Below are 23,442 nucleotides of genomic sequence, written 5' to 3' on the forward strand. Positions count from 1 at the left end.
TCCTGGGCCATTTGCTGCATGAATTGGCCGAGTGTCACCAACACGCCATTAGTCTGGATGTCAAAGACGAGTAAGGGAGAGGGACCTGCGAGCAAGGCCTAATGGCATTTTAACGACGTCACTGTTGATTTGTCTGTGATAATGGGATTTATTATTCTACACAGAGGACTCCAGATTTGAGAAAGCGTCTCTTAAATGCTACGCGGAAACTTGCGTGCCACGATACTCGATTACTATTGACAACTGTTTGTATTCAGAGATCTGGATGACTTGATTTAATGGAAGTAAAAAAACTTCTTAAGAAATGCTAAGGGGGGGGGGGGATATACTGTAATTGAAATGAGACATGTTTGTTGACATGGGGACAGATAGGGGACACATTACTTGACATTAAACGCACTATTTTAATGCAATGTCATAGTTTATACAACGATTAAGATAATAGTCTATTCAAAAAATGCAATATTTACATACATACATATACATTTCCAGTGTAAATAAATTGAAAAAGACATAGATACATTAAAATAATAATAATTCTAGTCAATTAAATAATATATTTAAATGAAAAAATATATATTATATAATCTTGAAGGTTATTGTTAAACATCATGTTTTGTGATGGGGATAAAATATGGATTCGTGTTGCACTGGTTAAATTTGTAATTTGTAATTATTGTATCACTCCAAATGAGGTCAGCTATTTATAGCACTGCTGCTTATGCATAAAAGATCATTCAGATAGAAAAAATATGATTTTATAATATTACGTGTGGATGTGAAGTTATTCATCACATAAAATAAGCCCATGTTGCTGTACAGGCTCTGATTTAATGTGTTTAGTGTGTAAGTGTTAGTTCATTGTACGAGTTCCTCTAAATAAATGTAATACTCAGGCTGTGTGTCTTCACTGTCTTTGTATCTGGTGTTGCAGCTGTTTCGCAACCAAAACATTGCATCACATCGTTTTCAAAGATTTTAAAAGAACAAGTCCAACGTGTTGCACTTTTCCCTCGACGCAAATGTGCGTAAACTCTCATTTAAAACCCTCGAGTTTGAGGATAGAACCCGAAAGAAGTCAACAACAACAAACAAAAAAAAAAACTCTGTCGAACACAAAGTGCCAGTGTTTGTGCGTTTTTCCTGAGCCCGGGACAAACAGCGACGAGGAGAGCGCACGACTTCCACAAACACCTCCCTCCATCCTCCCTAAGTGTCCCTGCGCGTAAAATAATGCGAACATGGTGAAAATTGAGGCTAAAATAAAGTGGGATCGGGCGTGAGTGTGTCTGCGGTGTCGTGTTAAGGTCACTCGCTGGCTGCCTGAATTCCCCTCTTTGTGTTTACACATCCGGGTTTCCCTGTTTGCAGCCCATTCCCCATTTAGAAGCCATTTTGGACACAGATCAGTAACATGCATGTAAACCCCGACCGACCTCCCGACGCAGCGGCGCGACTACCCGAGTGAGCAACCCCGAGAAAAAGAGCGCCGAGCGGCCGCCTCGGATGGTCCCACGGCTCGGTGTTCGGGCTCGGATGCGAAAGGCTGCGGCTGTGCCCCGGACTCACCGCCTGGAAGTCACCTCGGTCGCTCCCGTCGTTTTTCCTCCCAACATTGTTGCGCCGTCGCGGCTGCTGACACGCGCTGTGCCGCTGGTGCCCGGACCGCTGCTGGAGGGACCGGGGCGGGAGGAGAAGGCCCCGTGGTCGCGTTGGGTTCGATCCCGGACCGATGTTGCGGGCCAGCTGAGTTTGAATGTTGGCCACGGACACTCGGGGGAACGCGGTGTTTGCTGTATTCGAAAGGGAACATGTCTTTTTCATGGCTGACTTGTTCACTTCTTCTGGGAACTTTGTGCGCAGGTAAGCGGCTATTGTTGGACTCGGACCCTTCGCGACTCTTGTGTTTTCTCCTTTATTCTCACGTTTAAACATTTACACGTGTGCGTAACTGTTTGAAATCTCAACCCGGGGAACGAGTTTACGTCAGTTTGAACTTTGTTGGCACCGTTCAGCTCCGGCTTTATCCAATTCCCCCCCTTAATCGCCTTTTCCTCCATTTGTCCCTTAAACGCATCTCGACCCCCCCCCCACCCCCAACTCCAGCTTTTATTAGACCAGCAGCTGCTTCTTCCATTTTAAAACAATTGCGTTTTAACTGCTTTTAAATGCTTTGTGCGACGTTAAACATTAAAAAAAAAACACACACGTTTACTAATCCAAATTTAAAACTGTTGCGTCCCCCTTTATTAACAGAGGCAGGAATAGAAAGCAGCAGCTGCATCAACATCCCGAAACCTTAGAGGCTCCATCTCTTGTTTTGTGGCTGCACCCTGAGCTGCAGCCACACTTCCCCTTCTCCTGTTCCTTTTCTCCTTCTTTTCAACAAATCAATGGCGTTTGATTTGACATCAGCTGTTCTGTCTCCAGTCAGGTCTTCACCCTGGATTGAGGTTACTGTTACACACACAACACACAGATCTTGTTCCAAAAAGGCTGGGACTTGCTCACCACGTGAAATTGAGCATGAGGGTTGTTTTTCTTTTGTTTGGCTGTTTCCTCACAACTCACACTGGCTGATCTTCATGTGCAAATTCACCTTGGGTCACTAACAACAAACAAACAACACAATTTCCCCTTCGTGCGACGTGTGTGTGCGTTTTTTTTTCCTTATAGTTTTTCCTGTAATAATAATAAAAAAGAAATTGTGGCACAGCTGTCTCCTGTGTGCCAAATTGCGCACTGGGGCTGGTGCCTTTATGGTTTATAGATTACTTAGTGTTGTGTAGTAAGCTGCTTCTCCACAATTCGTGTTGTTGTGGTGTAAGCCTCGGTTAAGTGACACAGGGAGGGGGGTTGGGGAATGATCTAGTAGTAAAAGTCCTCCTGGATCATGTGACCACAGATATCACAAATGCCATCTCGGCTCAATGGAGCATTGAGCATCTCTGTTGTGTGTATTTTTTTATTATCTTCCTCCCTTTTAATATTGAGCAGAGATGTTTGCCCATTGCGTGAATCCTTATTATGAAGTCCATTGTATGGCTGCTGGACAACTAAATGCATGTATGTTTAAGTGGATGTGTGCCTGTGAGTGTGTGCGTGCGTAATGGGTTGGTGGGGGTAACACTGGGGGGATGGGCAGCCTCCTATAGGCATGGATTTAAAGAGACAGGCACTATTTTTTCCCCTGAACAAAGCTCAGGCATGGATGTCCATAGGATATATTGTGAATGACATGTACGGCTGAGTGTTATCTGCTTTACACGTCTCCTACCCGCTGCTCGAGTGTGTCCACCCTTAATCCACGAAGATGAATAATAAAAAAACCCTTTTTCCCCCCCTTTAAGGAATTCAGCATTAGGAGACTGACAGCCATTGTTACGTTTCGGCTTGGTTTCCCCTTAAAGAAGAAGCTCTTATCTGTTCTTTCCAGATGTGTCACACTCCAGGAGAATGCAGGAGTCGTTGTTATCTATAGAAGTGGCGTGTCGGTGTGTGTATGTGTGTGTTTCTACACCACAGCAGAGCAGATCATTGTTCTTCTATCGCTAATTAAATTCTGTCACCCCCCCCCCTCCTTATTTTTGCCTTGTCACTCTCGGACATGAGTTTTTATTGAATTATTTTAAGCAGAGAAACTATTCAGCGAAAATTTCCGAGCCCTGAGGAACTCCCGTTTCACTACAGAGACCTCCCAAAATTTGGCCGCGTGCCTTCAGAGATGAGAGAGGCTCGGCTCAAGTGATGTTTCTTGGTGGCACTGAGCGGAGCCTGCGCCATATGTCCGCGCTTCCGCCACTGAGTATCAATTCATTACGGTGTGAGCTGACTGAGGCCTTCTGTCCATCGCAGGGTACAGTCTGGGCGAAGCAGAGACCCGGGAGTGTGTGTACTACAATGACAACTGGCGCACGGAGAGGACCAACCAGAGCGGCTTCGAGCGCTGCGAGGGGGAGAAGGACAAGCGACTGCACTGTTACGCCTCCTGGCTCAACTCCTCAGGGACCATCAAGTTGGTGAAGAAAGGCTGCTGGCTGGACGACTTCAACTGCTATGACAGGTGGGGTCACGGAGCAAGGGTGCCGCCAACCCATGCATTTATAGTTTAGGTGTGTGGCTCGTGTCCTGAGTGAACGGCAGCGAGTACAACGGCCTCAGGTTCAGTCCATTATTATTTCCATGACCTGAAGTCAGAGATGCTAAAATAATTCCTTCATTTACTGATCACTTGAATATTTCCTGGTTGCAGCGCTTCAAATGTGACGATCAGCTGTTTTTCCTCTTCATGTTATAATGTAAACAATGGATCAACACATTCAAAATGATTAGATGCAACAAACATAGCTCTACAGAAAAAACATGACACAAAACAAAGAGATACAGGATACATACATTGGCAGATTAACTTGACCATTTAGAGATTGATTTGCTTTAAAATACGGATTTAACCGCCAGCATTTCTCTGAGTTCACATGGTCCATGGTTTTACTGCCACACTGCACACAGACCTAAGGCTACATCAGTACTACTAGAAGATAATGACAGGGCTGCTACTAATAATTGTTTTGATCATCAATCAATCTATAAAATATCAATCTAATGTCCAAAGATTGCTCATTTTTATGATTAATGTTTACAACCACTTGGATATTACTTTTACCGTGATATAAAATAAAGAGAGGCGGTAAATATATACATTTGAGAAGGTAATCAGCAAATCTTTTCCTATTTTTGATTGTGAAATTACTCAAACCTTTAATGAATACTCTAGATAGCTATGGATTAATATTCTGGCACGCAATTCCTCTGATATTTGTTTCATTTCATACATAAAATCTAACAAACTAGAACTCAGCCATCCACAAACACGAAGAGAGAGAAAACTAATTATACTGAGAGTAAGTCATTTAATATGTTACATGATACAAACGGTAAGGCCAGCCACACAGGTTGAGGGTAGACTGGAGTCATTTCAAAATTAAGTTTCCAGGCCTTCTATAAAAGCATTTACAGAAGCAGACTCCATTAGATGGGGGAAGTGATTTCCACAAGTAGAGATTTATTTTGGGAAAATGCTGTGCAACCAGCACAGCTCCTATTTATTCTTTCTGGAAATAACCAGGCAGCTCTGTGATGGCAGATAGATGCGGTGGCACCAGGCCGCTCAGGAGGAGAATTTGATCAGAAGTCAGAGTTGTGTGGCATCATCAAACCATCTAATCTTTCATATTCAAGCCACAGGGTTTTGAAGTAGTTCAGCTGCAGTAATCCGCCCCAGATGACCCAGCTGAGGGACCTGCAGTTTCCGCGTATTTCAGGTTCAAGACTCAAGTCGTTGAATAGCAGTTTAACGACAGCAATTTTCATTTCACAGTCAATATTTGATGATGATCCACGTTACATCAAAAAAGCCGATTTTTCACAAGCTCTGCCAGAATGGGATGCACACATACACATCCTAGGTTCAGATGCTGCTGCAAAAATGTTGACGGTTTCCAGGGAATCGCTCGGGGCCTGAAGTGCTGTTGGGCTGTAATTACAACCACTGGGGGAATATAATGGGACTCGCAAAAGTAAATTTGCTCCCGGTCAATTTAATCTGAGTGAAAAGCTCCGTAAAATAGCGGCAGACAATGAAAGGTGATTAAAAAGGTTGGGCAGGGTCGAGCGAGTCGAGAGACGATGTCACAAAGATTAATTGTGGCATTAAAGAGCAGAGATGGGCAGTTATGTGCGTATGGTATTAGAAATCCTGCGATTCCTCTCAATATGGAACATTTGCTGAGTTAGGAGGAATAAGATCGTTTGTTCTCATTAAAAAGAAGCTATTAAATAACTCAACAAATGTAGTCTTTTCTTACCAGGAACCAAAATAAAGGAGCGAAAAAGGTCAAAGATTGGATAAATGGGATAAACATTAATTTGCCGTTAAGTCACGGAAGCACTGTCTAGATGTGGAAAGGCAATCCTGGTTTGTGATGTGTAATTTGCTCTAAATTATTAAAACAGTTAAACGCGTATCTTGTTTTGACATTTTATTTAACTGTGCGATAATGTGTGTGTGTGTGTTTCATCTGTTGTTTTAGGCAAGAGTGTGTTTCCATGGATGAAAACCCTCAGGTCTTCTTCTGCTGCTGCGAGGGCAACTACTGCAATGAGCGATTCACCCACCTTCCTGACATGATTGGCATTGGCAACCGAGGTGAGCGGCAAACGCATCCTACATATAGAACAAGCAAAAAATAGGTCTTTGCTTTTCCCCTCTGATCAGTGGGAGCTTATCCCTGCAGCTACAGTATTAGGAAAAGAAAAATGCCACGATTGTGATATTATGATCCCTTTTACACACGCTTTGATTTTTTTCCTTTTTAAATGTCGCTAAATTATCCCCTGTAAGCTTTGTGTGTACCATAATCACATCCCTTGCAATTTGTCTCGCCGGTATTGTGTTGTTTTGCAAGCGGAATCCGAGACTAAGGCCGAAGCATTCTGTTTTAAGCGCTTGCACAGTCCACAGTGATATTCATCTGTCTAGAAGGTGACTAAGTGAAGCCTCTCACCTGCCTGTTTGCAGCATTTCCACAGACTAATCACTTTCCAGTCGAAGATCAAGGTTGAGCAGTCTGGATAGAATGTTGCTCTGCTCTTTTAAAATCTGATCTCAGTCTGGGAGGGATATTTGCGATGCCACCGGTAACCTACACGCCATGAAGCTGACAGGCTTTAATTATTATGCTCCTTGACAGTGAAAATCCGGCCTCCACCTCGGGTACCGTCCCTGCTCAACGTGCTGGTGTACTCCCTGCTGCCTTTGTGTGTGCTGTCCCTGGCCCTCGTCCTGGCCTTGTGGATGTACCGCCACCGCAAACCTCCCTACGGCCACGTAGACCTTAGCGAGGTGAGACACTCAACTCCGACTCTCATCTAAAGTGGTGACACGTGAGATCAATCTTTCACTGCAGAGGTTTTTCTTTTTAATTTCTTTTGTTGGAAGTTTCCTCTCTGCTCATCCGCCGTGTTGGCTGTTTCTGTCTATGCCGGTCACCCAGGTCATTAAATATTTGGTGTCACATTTGAGATACGTGTGGCAGGAGAATGACATGTGTTTTCCTCGTCTGTGATGTAGGATCCAGGACCCACTCCTCCATCCCCACTGGTGGGTCTGAAACCTCTGCAGCTGCTGGAAATCAAAGCCAGGGGGCGCTTTGGTTGTGTTTGGAAGGCCCAACTGATGAGCGAGTATGTTGCTGTAAAGATCTTCCCTATTCAGGTACGAAAGAAATATTAATATTACATTTATATGGTTTTATCTTGTCAAATGCTGTTTTGTGGCCCTGGTTTTTAAAACCAAGGTCGCCACTGGATCACACACTCAAATCTCTGTCTTCTGGGCAAGATGGCAGCGTATATATTTATTTTTGGATAGCGGGAGGAAGTGGAGATACGTCATCCCTCTTCACAGACACTCCATGGTTATAACTGATGTTTCTTTTCATTTAATGAAAAAATAGCAGCCACTTGAGAAATGGGTTAAAACATCTCACACTGTTGTATAGTTGACACACAACATATATTTTTCATTTAGGATTTTGGAAATGCCTTTTTATCACTCTCAGGTTTTTCATGGATTACTGGGCACTCGTAATCAGTTGTCACACTGCTTGAATGTAATCTCAATATAAGAGGCGCAAACGGAGGCTGTTTCTACTTAAGGGATGGACCAGGTTATTTTCAAAAGAGCTTGTAGAAATCCCGAAGCACTAAACCTAACTCTCTGGTTTGTATATCATGTTTTGTATAGGACAAACAGTCATGGCAGAACGAGCGGGACATTTTCTTGACTCCTGGGATGCGACATGAAAACCTCTTGCGTTACATCGCTGCAGAGAAACATGGATCCAACCTGGAGACGGAGCTGTGGCTTATCACAGAGTTTCATGAGAGGGTGAGAACACGTCTACTTCTACACATCCATATACACATACACATATATTCAATTCACTGTTATTTGTATATTGTGCTCAAATCATAATACACATTATCTCAAGGCACTTTACATAGAAGGTCAAGACCATAAAAATCTTATTTAATATAGAGAAACTCAACAGTTCCCACAATGAGCAGCACTTCGGCGAATGTGGAGGAAAAAGTCCCTTGTTAACCTCTAGAACCAGGCTCAATGTGGGCGCTCATCTGCCTCCACTGGTTGGGGTGAGCGGAGAAAAATGGGGAGGAGAGGGGAGATGGGTTGAAAAGAGGGGAGAGAAGAGAGAGATAGTTCTCTCACACACAATTCATGGTAAGGTACAGGGCTTCGATGTTGACCTGGACCTCCTTCCTATATTGGCTGATGCCTTTTATTTACCTGAACAAAAGACGCTCACAGCTTTTCATTAAAGATGGGATTTTATTACTTATGGCAGCTTTGCAGTGCCCAGTGTGCCTTTAAGAGATGTGTTGCTCAGATCGAGTTTAAAAATAATACACACATCTATGTCAAATACGAGCAGCCATAAGCCCACTAGAACTCTGCTCGTCGCTCTGGTCTTAAACACTCAATGCAATAACCACGAATGCAGCATTACAATCGTTCAGTGACTTTTTATGGCCTTTCAGACATTTTGACATGTAATAAGGAAAATAAGGAAATGTAAAATGGCTCAGTTCAATTTAATCTGCATCAGGTTTCTGGTTATTTGTCCTTGCTTGCTCACCCTAACACTTACTGGGACACTCGAACTGAACAGAGACATTTGTAATGCTAACAGGAACTCGTGCTTTTCCTATGATAACATTTCAAAATGTCTGCTGTGAAAAAAGACCTTTAGCCACAGTTAATTGCTTTAGTTCTGTCTGTGCCTTCGTCGTGTCTGTTAAGTTCAATGTTCATTTTCGTCAACACTTGGGATGATATTTAAAGGTACAGTGTGTAGAATTGTGTGATATCTAGTGTTGAAATTGCATGTTGCAGCTGAACACCCCTCACCTCCCCCTCCTCTTCCAAACATGACAGAGAACCTGTGGTAGCTTCAGTTGTCATAAAACCTCCAGGTGTTTAGTTTTTCCAGTCTGGACTAACGTAAAAAACATGGCGGCCACCGTACAGAGGGTCCCCTCGATGTAAATATAAAGTATTTGAATATAAAGGGTTTTTTCTGAGGTAAAGAAAACTACAATTCATACAATTTAGTTGAAACAAACTAGTGAAAACATCATGATTGGGTTATTCTACATTAAATTTCTGCCAATAGTTCCCTTTCACCTAAATCTTACACACTGGACCTTTCAAGCTCATGCTTTATGAATTTTCACTGGCTCGAACCTCAAAGCAAAAAATAACCTACTCCTGCTCCTTTTGTGCATTGAATGTCCGTTCTCAGGGTCACGGTCGACTAACTCCTTGTACTCTGACTAAGATTCCTGCAGATGGATTAAAGATTAGATTCTCGGGCGGTTGTTAATCCTTGTCCCTGAATCTGCTTGTGTGTGCCCAGGGCTCACTGACGGACCACCTGAAGGGTAACATGGTGTCCTGGGGTGAGCTGTGTCACATAGCGGAGAGCATGTCCCGCGGCTTGGCCTACCTCCATGAGGACATTCCCAGCTACAAGGGCGAGGGGCCAAAACCCACTATTGCACACAGGTAAGAGAAACATGAGCCATTTCTGTCTTTCCTGACTTCTGTACCCGATCCGCCCAGTACAGTGCACTCCTGTGGTTTTACCTGATTTCCCAATTTCACCCTGAAATCCAGGAATTAATTTGTTTGACGTTCTGTCTCTAGAGTTACGTCATTTTAATACCCTCTGAAACTGTTTTCCCAGGGACTTCAAGAGTAAGAATGTGATGCTTAGCGATGATTTAACTGCAATCATTGGAGATTTTGGGCTCGCTGTACGATTTGAACCAGGAAAACCTCCAGGAGACACTCATGGCCAGGTATGAAATGACCACACTGTGTTTTTAATGTCTGCTTGAACACTGATGCATGCACAAATAACCCTGCCCTTCTTTTTCTTGGAGCATAACACAGGTTCACTACCTATGCAGTCAGTTACTTGATTCATACTTTATTTGTATGACTCCAGGGGTGCGATGAAAAAAATCTTTCATTGCATCACTGAAAAAAACGTGAAAAATTTCAAGTGTCAGTGTTTATACAATAAGTAGGAGTCATGAATAAAACACACAGAGGTTGTTTCCTATTGCAGAGGAAAACACTGAGTTAATGATTCATCATGAAAAGAATTCTAAGCTGTTTATTCAGGCGACAGAGTAACAGGATAAGTTTGGAGACTGTTGCCTCAAATCGAGCCGGTTTACCCTGCAGCCTGTCTCCATGTTGTTTGATACTAAAGCATTGTTTTGCATTAAGGATGGTTGCATGTTAAATGTAAAAGGTTACCGCAAACACTCACAAAGACTTGAATCCATTTTTCCTGCCAGGTGGGTACGAGGCGTTACATGGCCCCAGAGGTGCTGGAGGGAGCCATCAACTTCCAGCGAGACTCCTTCTTGAGGATAGACATGTACGCCATGGGCTTGGTGCTTTGGGAGCTGGTGTCCCGCTGCTCGGAATCTGATGGTGAGTCAAACAGTGCAGGAATGCTGCTTCCCCCACAGGTGATAGGTCACTGTGCCTCAGGCCGACCTAATAAACAAAGGATTAGTTTTCGTTTTGTCTCCGAACGCCGTCTGACCCAGGTGAATGGTGTAATGTGGGTAAAGTTACTGTTTAAATATATAACTAGTTGATTTTTTTTGCTCCGTCCTTTTAAAGTTAGAAATACTGCGCATTACCCCTGTGTAACGTTTTTCCATCCTGTGGCCTCGCTGCGTCTCTTCAGGTACGATTGGTGAGTACATGCTGCCGTTCGAGGAGGAGATTGGCCAGCATCCCACCCTGGATGATCTGCAGGATGTGGTCGTGCACAAGAAGATGCGTCCAGCCATCAAGGAGTGCTGGCTCAAACATCCTGTGAGTAACAGTGGAAGAATAGCTCCTGGAATTTTAAATGCAATCCCAGGATGCATTGCATCCTTTGTTCCAGTGAATCGAGCTGTATTTACTGGAAACGTGTTCATAGTTCCCTGAATCAGTTATGACTGTTATTTTGGAAGCTTTGTCAGTTGGGTCTTCACCTTTAGATAATGGAGAAAGTGAGGGATTACCTTTCTAAATATATCAACAGAATTCTGTCACTTTTTCTTTATCAACCTCTTCTTTGGTTTCTTCGGTGGCTCTGCCCTGATGTCAGCTCTTAGAATGGCGAGATTTAGCTCGCTGCTCTGGTTGTCGGTGTGTGACATATGCCATAAAGCAAGTCATACCAGCCTGTTATTTGAAGGTGTATAAACAACCTAGTGTTGCCTTAATAAGATAAGAAATAATAAAGATCTACAATTTGTAACTTTTCTAATGTCTTGGTTGTGACTCCAGGGTTTGAGCCAGATGTGCGAGACCATCGAGGAATGCTGGGACCACGACGCAGAGGCCCGATTATCAGCCGGCTGCGTCGAGGAGCGCATCGGCCAAATCTCCAGGATGATCAGCAGCACTACCTCAGACAGCCCCGTCTGCATCGTGACGTCTCTCACCAACGAGGACCTACCTCCCAAAGAGTCCAGCACCTGAACGGGTGACACCATCCTTCACCTGAGCTCCTGACTTTTTATTTTTCAATCCCAAACTCAGCGGATCTCCGTGAATATTTAAAAACATGAAAAAAAGAGACAACAACTAGCCACTTGAATGCAGCTGCTATTTTATCCCAATACTGGTATTTTTTCCTGTTTTAATGTTTTCCGTGTTTAAAGTCAGATCCTACTAACACATCCATCTGCTGTAGTTTTGAAGTAGTAATAAGCTATGCGATGGGCACATCCGATAACACCCATGTGTCAAATCTTTAATGTTTTCATTACCTCATGTATTTCTTTTGTGTTAGTCTATTTTTTTTTTTTTTTATTACCTCATCAGTTATCGTTTTTCCTGTCTTGGTCATGACCGTCTGTGGCCAAATGAAATGAATCTTTGCTCCAAACCTTGGACAACGTGCTGCACACCTCGGAGGAACCGTTTTGAGACTGTTAGACGAAATATATTCATCTTCCTCAGGGGTCGAAGCTTCTCGATTTTTAAGCTTGAGTGTGCTCCCTTATTTTAAACCGGCGAACGCCTCAAAAAGAAAAAAAAAAGATCAAAAAGAAACGGAGCACAGCTGTTTTATCGAATGGGAAGGAGCTAAAATGGAAGTTGAACAGTTGCATTGGACGTTTATGAACTTTTTTGAAGATTTGGGACAACCGCCTTGTCCCGGGGGAACTACCTCTCAGGTATCCAGTAGGTTTCTTTGGAACATTTTCTCTAATTTGAGAGCCAAGCTATCCAGCTCGCTATCATGGACATATTCCTGGATTCTTTTTTTTTTTTTTTTTTTTAATTGTAGAAATTCAGAGTTACTCCTTTGCCAGTGCCAGGGGCATTGATGGATGCTGTCTGGAGTTGCAATGTTACACATTTTTGATTTTAAGCGTGTGTGTGCGCGTGTGCGTGGTTGAGCGAGTGCAAGAGAAGCAGAAGACAAAATGAAATGAGATTTTTAGTGTTTTAACGTAAGAATCAGTTGGGTTTTATCTTTGCGAGGGCCATACTTGAGTAAGCAACATGTCTGTTTTTTAATTTTCATGGGTGTTTGTTCAATAGACTCAGTTCGGACACCAGTCCCCAGATACCTCAGTCACTGTACGTCATGCAAGGAGAGCTCAGATGGTTGCCTTTGTCTCAAATGCAATGCCATAGTTGTACCATAACATGAATACCATACATTGAATGTCCGTTATGCTGCTGTGACTATTCCAGGATACTCAAGGATATGTAGATGTACATGTATTCTTTGTTAATATAACGCTAACATGTGATAACTATCCATGATATTATGTGAGGCTAATATTCTGTTTTTGTGTTGTTGTTTTTTTTTCGACTGGGTAAGCCCTCAGCTGCTTACTCCTCCAGACTGACCTCAGATATTCTGACAAGTACCTCAGGCCTTTTCTACGTGTATATCAAGTCGTGTTATGTATTTTATTGTGTTTTAGTAGTTGAGATATTTTATTGCCGGCTTGGCCTCTTTGTCTGTGGAGATTTGTTTTTAAAAATAGAGCCTGACCAGTTGGCACAGTGTTAATGCTGTACAAACCCTAAAAGAAGAGAGGCAGATTCTTGTAAATAGACGTGCACACACACTGATGTGGAACCATGATCTGTTTTTATTAGAAAAAGACAAAAAATCAGGGCATTACAGTTCTCAGAAATAGAAAGGGATATCTCATTTCCACCCCTTCACATTTAAAAGTCATTTGGACAACTAAATTAGCCCTGTGGTGTTTTTTTTTTTTTTTTTCTTTCAGGAATTGTGGTTGTGTTACAGATTTTTATGAATAATGGTATCAGTTCCTCTGAATCAGAAGTTGTGTGGGTAGCACTTGCATCAGAAAGTTTTGTTAATATCCTTAAAAGAAAAAAAGGCAACAAGGAAATCGTAATGTTCGGGGCGGGCGGCTTCCGCGTTTGGCCGCCTGTTTAAAATGCCAGTATGAACAGTATTACCTCAATATTAACCTGCTGATGTGATGTTCAGACCTGTTCAGTGTTCAGCCATGTTGGACAACACACAGGCTCATCTGTTGTGCTTTGATTAGTGCTGTGCAAACATGGTGATTTTTATTTTTTTGACAGTGGTCTGTAACGCTTGCTCTTGTGCAGTTTTGGTAACGAACATGCGGAACAAAAAAAAAAACATAAATTAAGACGGAGCAATGTTTTTAGTGTTTGGAAATTATCAAAGTGTCTCTAACCACTTGATGGATTGGTTTTTGATAGTGCAGCCCCGTTAGGAGTGATGTAAACTGTGGCATATGCGTGGTCCAAGGGTCCAGCAATATTTATTATACAGCAATAGTCATTTGAACTTCATAGTTCAAAGTCATTCAACTCACCTGTGACTTAGCGGTTTTCCTCCTGCAGATCAGTGGAGTACATCTCATCACACCTGGATCATGTTCTGACGAGGACACGTGTCAGAGTCGGGGGTTGAATTTATTTTTGCGTGTGAGCTGAACGTGACCCAGGTGCTTCTTACGTATTGTGCCAGAAAAACAGCAAAAGACGTGAGAAAGTCTGCTGTGATCGGTGGTAACTTCCAAATGCTGTCTTACACCCGGCTCCTCTGAACAGAAAAACCAGTTACCTCATGCAGTACCTCATTAGTAACACTAACATGGAGTCGGTCTCATCTTTGAAAAGAAAAAAAATAAAAAAATAATCAGTTATCGTGTATATATTTACTTGACAAATGTAAAGGGTTTCTTCCTTTTCATGTGTGAATCCTGTGAAAGCAAAGCCTTTTTTTTTTTTTTTTTTGATTTACAGTCAACATATTGTTCATTTCTTCTGGTGTGAATGGATGTTGGACTGAACTGTGTGACCTTCCCTGTTTATGTGAACTGTGCGTGTGTGAGAGCGTGTGTGCAGGTATGTTGGTCGGTTTCACTAAAACAGTACGAATGGAAACTATCTGTGAGTTGAAATGCTTAGAAATATAAACTAGATGAGAATACATCCATCTTTTTGTATATTTAAATAAAGACACACTGATTAACCATAAAAATGAGATTTGAATTTTTTTTTTTATCCAGTTCACATTTGCAGACACATACACGACACCACCTTCACATGAAAACGGGTCAGAACATACAACCGAGATGAAGCTGTGGAACATGCAAATAGCTTTTAAGAAGCATGACACTATTTTATTTTAACTTAAAGCTTCTTATATGTTTGTGTTCTATGTAAAAATGTATGTACAATAAATATATGCAACGCTTAGTATCTCGCTGTAACACTGGGCTCTATTTCTACATTTGTGCACCAGGTGGCAGCAGTGGTATCAGCACGTTGACTTGGTTGATTCTTTTTTTTTAAATATCTTTACATGAACCAGATTGAAGAGACTGATTATTAATTTAACTGACCAACAATTTAAGGATATAGTCAAGTACACATTTTTATTACACAGTAATTATTTCAGCAACAAAATCAGGAATAGTTGGCCTGTACATGCTCTTCGTTGCTGCCAAAGCTTTCACCGAATAATAATAATAGTAAACTTTACTTGTATTTCATACAAGAAATGCAGCTCAAAGCGCTTTGTATACATTATAGATAAAACTAAAAACGTGTTAATAAAAGCAAAAGCATGTTTATGAAATAAAAACTTGTTAAAATGTAATTCACAGAAGAAAACAGACTTTAAGTAACATCAGAATTGTTTTTTTATTGCCAAGCAGGTTAACACATGGCTGTGGTTGTATTTGTGCGAGTATACATTTGAAACATAAAAATATATGGAACAAAAATATAAATACAAACATGTTAATATGACATTTTAAAGAAAGGGAAATGAGAAAGACATATAAACCAAATTGAATAGAAAAAGAAAAGAGAGAAAGTGAAGAAATTATTTCAAGATCTCGTTAAAGGCTGAAAGTAAAGACACAGTTTTATTTTAAACACATTCACTGAACTAGCTTCTCTTATTCACATTATGAAGAGAAGAAACCAGACTTATAGGCTGTGTATTAATATATATTAATATGATTGTGCACATTTAACAAACGTGAAAACTGTGACATGTGGGTTTATCCCCTGGATGTAAATACAACTGAGGCCATGTTTGATTTGACTTTTAGAATAGACCCCTCCGCACATTCACGGGCAATCAGAAGAATCTCTATTCATTGACAAAATGCAATAAAAACGACAATAACTACCTTGGAAACGCATATTTTAACGAATATAAACTTTATCGTCACATAAATCAAAAATAAAACTCCAACAGCTCGAGGTAAGAAGTTTTTGATGTTTATTTATTCAAGGTATTGGGTTATAGTTCCGAATCATTCGATGCTCCGTGAAGGCATCGCGGCTCTAGCCAATCAGAGCGCGTGTGGCGGGTCACGTGACGGAGGGACTGCTAAATTACAAGTGAGCGGAGAGTTGCGGGGAATCTTCTTCGTCTTCCTCCCGGAGAGCAGAGGCTGCGAGCGGACAACTTTCTTCCGTGCCTGCCGGAGCTTGTGCGTTTGGAAGGGAAATGTCGTCGTTCCACGGGCGATCTTAGACAAAGTGCTCGGATGTCGCCGCCATTATGTCAGTGAACCGCCGAGCAGGTGAGTTTAAACAGCGACTTGTTCTGTGTTCGTGACCCGGGTCCGCGGTGTTTCCACCGCAGCATCACTGCTCTCCGTGAACTGCGCTTTAAAAACGAACGAGCTGCGTAAGTTTCCTTTCTCGTGAAAACTTACCGTGATTTATTTATTTATTTATTTATTTATTTTTTTAACTTAGTTGTGTTTCTGCGAAAAAGTGTTGCTGCGGTTTTTGACCCGTTATTAAACATTAAACATGGCGTTAAACTAAGCTAGCTAACAGTGGAGCTATGCTCGGGCGTAAAATGTAAACGAGTCCCATCAGGACAGAGAAGATCATTCAGAGACTTCGAGATGAAGTTTAAAGGTTCAGTGTGTGGAAGTCAGAGACATCTAGTGGTGAGGTATCGTCTTGCAGCTGAATTTCTAACCTGTGGTCGCTCGCCTTCAGCTGTCATAAAAACTCAAAGCTGTAAAAACAAAAACATGGCGGCCTCCGTAGAGAGGAACCACTCCACATGTAAATATAAAGTATTCAAATATAAAGGGCCCGTTCTCGGGAGAAGAAAACAACAATTCATACAATTGCTCCAACCTCCACTCAGTTAAACCTTCAAATCAGACTTTAAACTCTAAAGATATATTAATGGGACATTTACTGTGATGATTATCACTATCGACTGATATTTAAGAGTTCATATGTCACACATGTAACAGGTCTTAAATGGACAGACATACACAGACACACAATCGCCTACATCATCCTCACCCATCATCCTCACCCATCATCCTCACCCATCATCCTCACCCATCATCCTCACCCATCATTCTCTTTCTTCCAGCCATCCAGGGATCAGTGCTGTCCTCCCCATAGAAGGGGGGTGGCAGCTGCACTGGCTGCGGTGATGCTCCGGAAGAGCAGCAGCAGTGGTGGCATCGGGACAAACCACGCCCAGGGTCCGCCACGACACCTCCCCAAGTCTCACACGGGGTCTCTGTCGGCCCGGTCCACTAAGACCTTGGACATGGGCCACAGCTCCAAGAACCCCAACCCTCTGAGCAGCATGGGGCTGTCGTCTCGGCTGGTGGGGGCACCGGGAGTGGACCCGGAGTATGTGATGCAGCTGGTGAACGATGTGCGATGGTTCGCCGATGTGCTGCTCAGCCTCAAGGACGCTTTCCAGTGCAAAGGTGAGTTCAAGAGCAGATTTCATCTTCACAGAAATCAGTGTGTATTCTAATGAGGAGCCCTAATTCAATATTTTAGGTGTCACTTTTCCCCTTGTCTACTTCTTCTTCAGTTTGCATGATAGAAAACGTTTCATCAGGCTTCAGATAGTAGTGGGTCGTGTGTTGGATTCAGGTGATAGTTGAGACAGCGTTATCCGTACCATGATAGGAGCCTGAAAGTTTCACCTTTTCTAGTTGAGTAAGTGCTTTAAAATCAAAAGTGTCAATTAGGTACTTTACCCTTTGGTCTGAAGAGGCTATTGTCTGTGGAGAACCCGTCTCTATCTCTTCTACAATGCATTTTTTCCTCGTGTATTTGCCAACCATTTCTTTAGAAAGGATCCATTGTTCTTTGAACTGAGGTGCTGACACTAAAACCTGATATTTACCAATGATGCAGATAGCTGAAATTCTCCACTAGCAAGTCCCATTGTACATTGGGAATGCCTGTTGATGAATGAATGTTATTTGTTTGTCCAGTTGCAGACAGGAATGACAAATACTGATGTCACACACACCTTTAGCATTTTAAACAGTGTTACAGTGAACATTTTTGTGTTGTCTGTGTTAGTATAGCACAACAGCACTGTCAATGTTCTGCTTTGACGCTTTGTGACTTTGGATAAAATGTCCAGGAAGGCTCTTTGTGTTTTTGTTATGTTACAGATAACTAAAGCACCAGATTTTGCCATTGTGACACACAGCCAGAACCACCTGCGTGTGAGTTGTGTGTGAGTGTCAGTTTATAGTGTGATAACAGCCTCGCTGCGAACGTGCCGGAGCGCTTGTGGTGCTGTTAGCGTCTTCAACAGCTACACTTAGCCACACACCACTACACACAAGTACACAAGTGGAGCAGGCATCAGAGCTGACGCTGGTGTCTCTTTGTTTATCTCACTTGGTTTTGATGGCTCGGCGGTTGTTTGCAGACATGAGGAAACACTAAACCCACACAGATGCACACACAGCATTAAACTGATAATTACTTACTATATGTTATCATGTGTGTGTGCAGCCACAGTTTTCTTCACTACCAGTCAATCTGTTTATTGCTTGCTATGCTTGATTGTTGTCTGTCTATGTTGACGTTATAAAATATAAGAGATGTTTCAATACCAAGGCCAACATCTGCGAATACACAAATGTATGTACTGATTTTAATTGGCATTCACCGCTGGGACAAATGTCTCTGCAGTAGAGACAGGTTCTAATCAGCTCTGATCAGCAGCAATGGGCAAAACATAGAGGTGGGACAGCACCTACGTTGCCTCGAAGCAAGAGAGATAATCTGCAAACTTGTTGAGTTCATTGTTCTGGACGACCAACCCCTGTTGATTGTTGAATATGTGGGGGATTTCAGTTATTAATGGAAAATGTAGAGCGGTGGTACGGTTTCCTTTGTTTAAAGTTCTCAGCTTCCCAGAGCCCGAAGGGACATCATTGCTTTTTCCAACCTAATGTACTAGATTAACTGATCGATCAATCAACTATTAAGTAGTGTTAAAAGTTTATGTCATTCATAAAGGCAGGACATTCTCTCATGTGAGCAGATCTCTGATTATGCTTTTATATTCCTGTCGTATGAATGACTATACTATTTTCCTTTTGTGGATAAATAGATAAGCCAGTGTTTCATTTACTACGGCTCGTACTGTAACTGCTTTAGAGACTCATACGTACACTGTGAAGGTCTGGCAGTGGGAGTTTGTTGTTTAGCCATTCCTCTGGCTGGAGGAGTGAGGCCTCTGTGAGTGAGCCTTGGCTTGCATCGTGCTGTGTTGTTCTGAGCCATCACAAAAACATTTGGGATATTTTGCCTCCCCGTGTGTACAACGGCTCCTATTCAGCAGGTGGGGATGAAATCATAGCATATATGAGCCCACAATGTCACTCAGGTATTTGTCAGTTAGATTGACGATTTATTTTTGTTTGTTTTTCTCTGAGGCACTGACGCAAGTGATCTTTGGTGGAATAACTTTGTGAAGTAACTGCTGCTATGTGGCTTACCGTCCAGTTAAACATGAAAACTGAATCATTTTTATTACTAATTCATGACAAAGACGGGTGGAAGATGACCCTGGTTTAAGAACATTTATTTTGTCAGTACTCCTCCCTGCTATAAATAAACATCGTGATCCAAGAACACCAAACAAACAGGGAGCGTTAAAATTTGATTTAGAGAGCGACAGTTTGGTGCCTTTGTGCATGTGTGTGTGTAAACTACTTAAGCAGTTTCCAGATCCCCATCTACTTTACACTCTGAGAATTGTTAGAGATTAGTCTGGCTCCCGTTTGCTGGCATTTGAACAATCTTGATGGTTGTTTCTCAAAGACAGCTGCTGATTATCACTAAAAATTGTCTTTCTTTTGCACAGGTTCATGTGATCTTCATTTCCAAAGCCACATCAAGTGTTTGCTTTATATCGTGCAATAATAGTGATTTAATCGATCTCTCTCTCTCTCTCTCTCTGTGTGTGTGTGTGTGTGTGTTGTGTGTGATTAATGACTTTTCTGTTTTTGTCTGGGAGGTCAGGAGGTTACACAGTCTGGAAAAAGCAACAGACAGAGGTCTGTTTTCCACTGATTTAGCAGGCTATATACATCTATAGTGTTTTCTAAGTAGTATCATGTATACAAGATGCACAAAACATATTTTGAATACACCTTCTCTGTGTTGTCCATTACATTTTATTGAATAGGTTTTAGTAATAATGATAATGGATGTTTATCACAATGAGCTACATAAAAATATCTTCTTAATTGCATGATTGCACTTCCAATATTGAATTCACATAATCGCAGTTGTTACTAGGGGTGTATGCTGTCTTACCTCTTGACTTTGCCTGAAGACATACCTACATTCACTAAGTCTCTGCATATAGTGTTTGATGTGTGATTTACAGCATGTGCTTTTCTTGAAAAGAGCTACAGCGGGCCTCCATGAAGTTAGGTAAAGCTGCAGCAACAAAGAAGTGGGGAAGAGGTTAAAGAGGTACATGCCAACTCTTGTGTTGTTCTTTTCATATTTGGAAAGGTCTGACACTGGAGTACTGTGTGAAACTGGCTTTATGCTTTTTTTGCTGATAGGCGTGCTCCCCGTTGAGATCTGGCAGGCTTGTATTCCTGTGTCGAGAAGCAGGTTTGACTCAGTGAGTCACATAGCTCCTCATGCAGAGAAAACCCTGTGGAGGATTTAGCTTGGAAGATGCTCATTGTCCGCCAGTTTTTAGCTGGAGGCCTCACATACAAGCAGCGTGTTTACTCGACAGACATTAATTTAGTTAAGCAAAGTAAAACCACTGGATTAAAACCCTCAACTTGACACCAGTAGATCCACCAGGTTCAGATTGTGGTTTAGATTTACACTTGCTGTCATATTTTGACTTTTAGTCACAGAATTGTTGCCCAACAATTATAAAGCTGTCAAAGAATTTGAGGCTGCACGAGTTTTGACGCACGAGTAGGTGACCCCTGTCCTCATCTCGCTGTTACTCTGAGATCATCTTTGACCACTTACATGTGGCGTCACACTCATTGGGGCTCCAATTACCCCAATGATACTTGTAATTTTATTTTACCATATAACTTTATTTATCTATAACATTAACATATAACAGCTGCTACTAGGTGCTGAAAATCTAAATAAAAGTAAATAATTCAATTATTCAATTATTACAAAAATAACAAGTTTAATGGGGCAACACATTAAAAGAATAATATACAGATAAACACACAATAAACATCTAAAAGCCATTCAGTAAATAAGATGAACAGACGGTGAAGATATGAGAAGCATTTTATAGTAATAGTAGACGAGTAGTAATTGTACTGCTTTTCAGGGCCAACTCGATAAACAAGAAATGTGACAAAAATATCAGGATATTATCCTCTTTCTGAAGTTTTCATTTCAGCGTGTGTAGCTGAAGACAGCCTGGTTAATGGTTTTAATCAGGATGAAAAATAGTCCTCTGCACACACAGCCGAGCCGCTGTCCCCCTCCCATCCCCCAACTCTCCTGCATACTCGGCATTCCTTTAGAACAAATGTTCACTTGTGGCTATAGTGCCTTCAATAGACTAATGGTAGGTGTGAGGCAGATTTGACTGCGGAGACTCTCCTTAAATAAATTAAGTTTAGATTTGTGGTCATAACTACAGCTGCAGTGATCATCTGCTCAAAGCTTGTCTTTCATTTAGAAATTTAAAGCGAGGAAAGTTGTCCCTGAGGGAATCGCAGCATGTGCGTGGTAGTCAACTAAAGTAAACCAGGAACAGTTACTTAAAGGAATTTGTTCTTTTGCTTATCAACGAGAGTCTTAACAAAATGCCACTGTTGCACAAGCGCCGTACTTCACCATTTCACAGCTTTGTTTTGCTTTTATTGTGGTGACCACACAGGAATGAAACAGCTGCATATTTCCCCTCAAAAATATCAAATTTGTTCCCACAATGTGTTAAGAATTTCATTGTTGCAAGTATCTCAGAGGGTTTGACCTCATTATCAAGCCAGAAAAAGTTTAGGAATGTGTGTTGAGAAATGTGCGGCGGTTATTAAGTTATGGATAGTGGACGGGCTTACAGGGCTCATCAGGGTGAGGTTTAAACTTTAAATAGCTTCTGCTGCGGCGACATCGGGACGCCAATTTAAACTGTACATCCTTGAAGGTTTCTTTGCTCAAGAGAGTCTGGGTTGCGTACTTTATCCCATTAGCCACAGGTGGAAAAGAAGAGAAAAGCTTTTACGGTTCCACTTCAGGGTAGAACAAACATCTCGGCACAGCTTAGCATGAGCTTGAAAGTTTGTTTATTCAATGTATGGTGTGCATTGTGCAGTTTGTTTGACCACAGATAAACTCTGGATCACATTACCTCCCACAATGCTACAGAAGACATTCTTCGTACACTGTAGTGCTGTGAGGAGGAACAGTTAAAGACTGTACACGGCGAGGAACATGTTTGGTTGAGCCTCATTTCACCATGATAACTGTGACTCCTTTCAACTGATGTGTCATCCTGACATGCTGATAAGATCTGGCTGCGCTCCAGTTCAAATGCGTTGTTCACAGTTACACAGCAACTGTCTCTTAACACCATTTTTACACCAAAAGGCCACAGACCTCACTCTGTGTTACCTTTTTATATCTTTTACCTGACTCCCTGCCAACTGAACGATGATGGAGCGCTGCTTGAACAGAGACATATGGAGTCTGTGGTTGAGATGGCAAAGAGTTGCAGAAGTTACAAATATAAGTGACAAGACTTCCCCCCCCATGATGTGTCAGTACTATGTCGGAAAACGGTAGGAAATTAGCGCGTACAACCAGGGTGTCATGTTTCCGTCACTGCTGAACGGAGCTGGAGCCGTTAAATACCCACGATTGCTGTCTTGAGTTTGACCTGGGAATAACTGCTGATTGTACCCTTTCCACTCTAACAGCTAAAGCCAGATGTTAGGACGTGCTAATGGGGTTCTCTGTTCAGTTCAAAAGTGGCTCTGTGTTGTTGTCAGAATGGCCAACTCTTCCGTTCGAGTGGTATTTGATAAAAATGTTCATTCAGGGTTTCAGTCACCTTGATAACTGTTTTAAGAAAGTACTTTCCCTCTCTGCTCAGCACACTTTGAATTGCAGTTGTAATGAGAATTGGACATTTTAGTTCCACTGAGTCAATTTCAAAAGACTGGAGTCTATGTACTTTACCAGTCTAATTAGAGGTAACGTTGGACTGCGTCTTATCTTGTAGAATGAGGCAATTTTCTTTGTTTAACCATTTCAAAGTTCCAGTTTACTCACCATTAAAGCCATCGCTACCCTGTGCAAAATAAATCCAGCAGTTAGTGCCAGAAATATCTACCCTTCTCACACAAGAGCCCCTGTGCCAACTGAAGTGGCCACTTGCGGGTGGTGCCTTCAGTCGATAGAAAAGCCCAATTCTAACACATAATGCTTTAATGGCCTGCTGCTCTTGGGAGAAAGAAAGGAGAGATTTGTTGGGCAGTAAC

At 42.0% G+C, this 23,442-nt stretch overlaps 2 protein-coding genes across 2 annotated transcripts in view; both read left to right on the plus strand.

Moving 5' to 3' along the window:
- Positions 1–1,377: 1,377 nt before the first annotated feature.
- On the plus strand, positions 1,378–12,184 carry acvr2ba (activin A receptor type 2Ba). Its single transcript, XM_020112704.2, has 11 exons — positions 1,378–1,863; positions 3,856–4,063; positions 6,090–6,205; positions 6,750–6,901; positions 7,130–7,273; positions 7,805–7,948; positions 9,498–9,646; positions 9,828–9,942; positions 10,450–10,588; positions 10,851–10,981; positions 11,444–12,184. Exons 1-11 carry the CDS (start codon positions 1,812–1,814, stop codon positions 11,636–11,638), a joined length of 1,545 nt encoding a protein of 514 aa, XP_019968263.1. The 5' UTR covers positions 1,378–1,811; the 3' UTR covers positions 11,639–12,184.
- A 3,842-nt stretch (positions 12,185–16,026) lies between these two features.
- LOC109644233 (rho GTPase-activating protein 29-like) overlaps positions 16,027–23,442 on the plus strand; it is a 28,092-nt gene continuing 20,676 nt past the window's right edge. Inside the window, exons 1-2 of the mRNA XM_020109584.2 lie at positions 16,027–16,233; positions 17,055–17,403. Coding sequence (XP_019965143.2) covers positions 17,118–17,403 — 286 coding nt within the window. The 5' untranslated portion in view covers positions 16,027–16,233; positions 17,055–17,117. The remainder of the gene's footprint in view (positions 16,234–17,054; positions 17,404–23,442) is intronic.

Source organism: Paralichthys olivaceus, chromosome 16 (genome assembly GCF_024713975.1).
Source record: "Paralichthys olivaceus isolate ysfri-2021 chromosome 16, ASM2471397v2, whole genome shotgun sequence".
NCBI lineage: Eukaryota > Metazoa > Chordata > Actinopteri > Pleuronectiformes > Paralichthyidae > Paralichthys > Paralichthys olivaceus.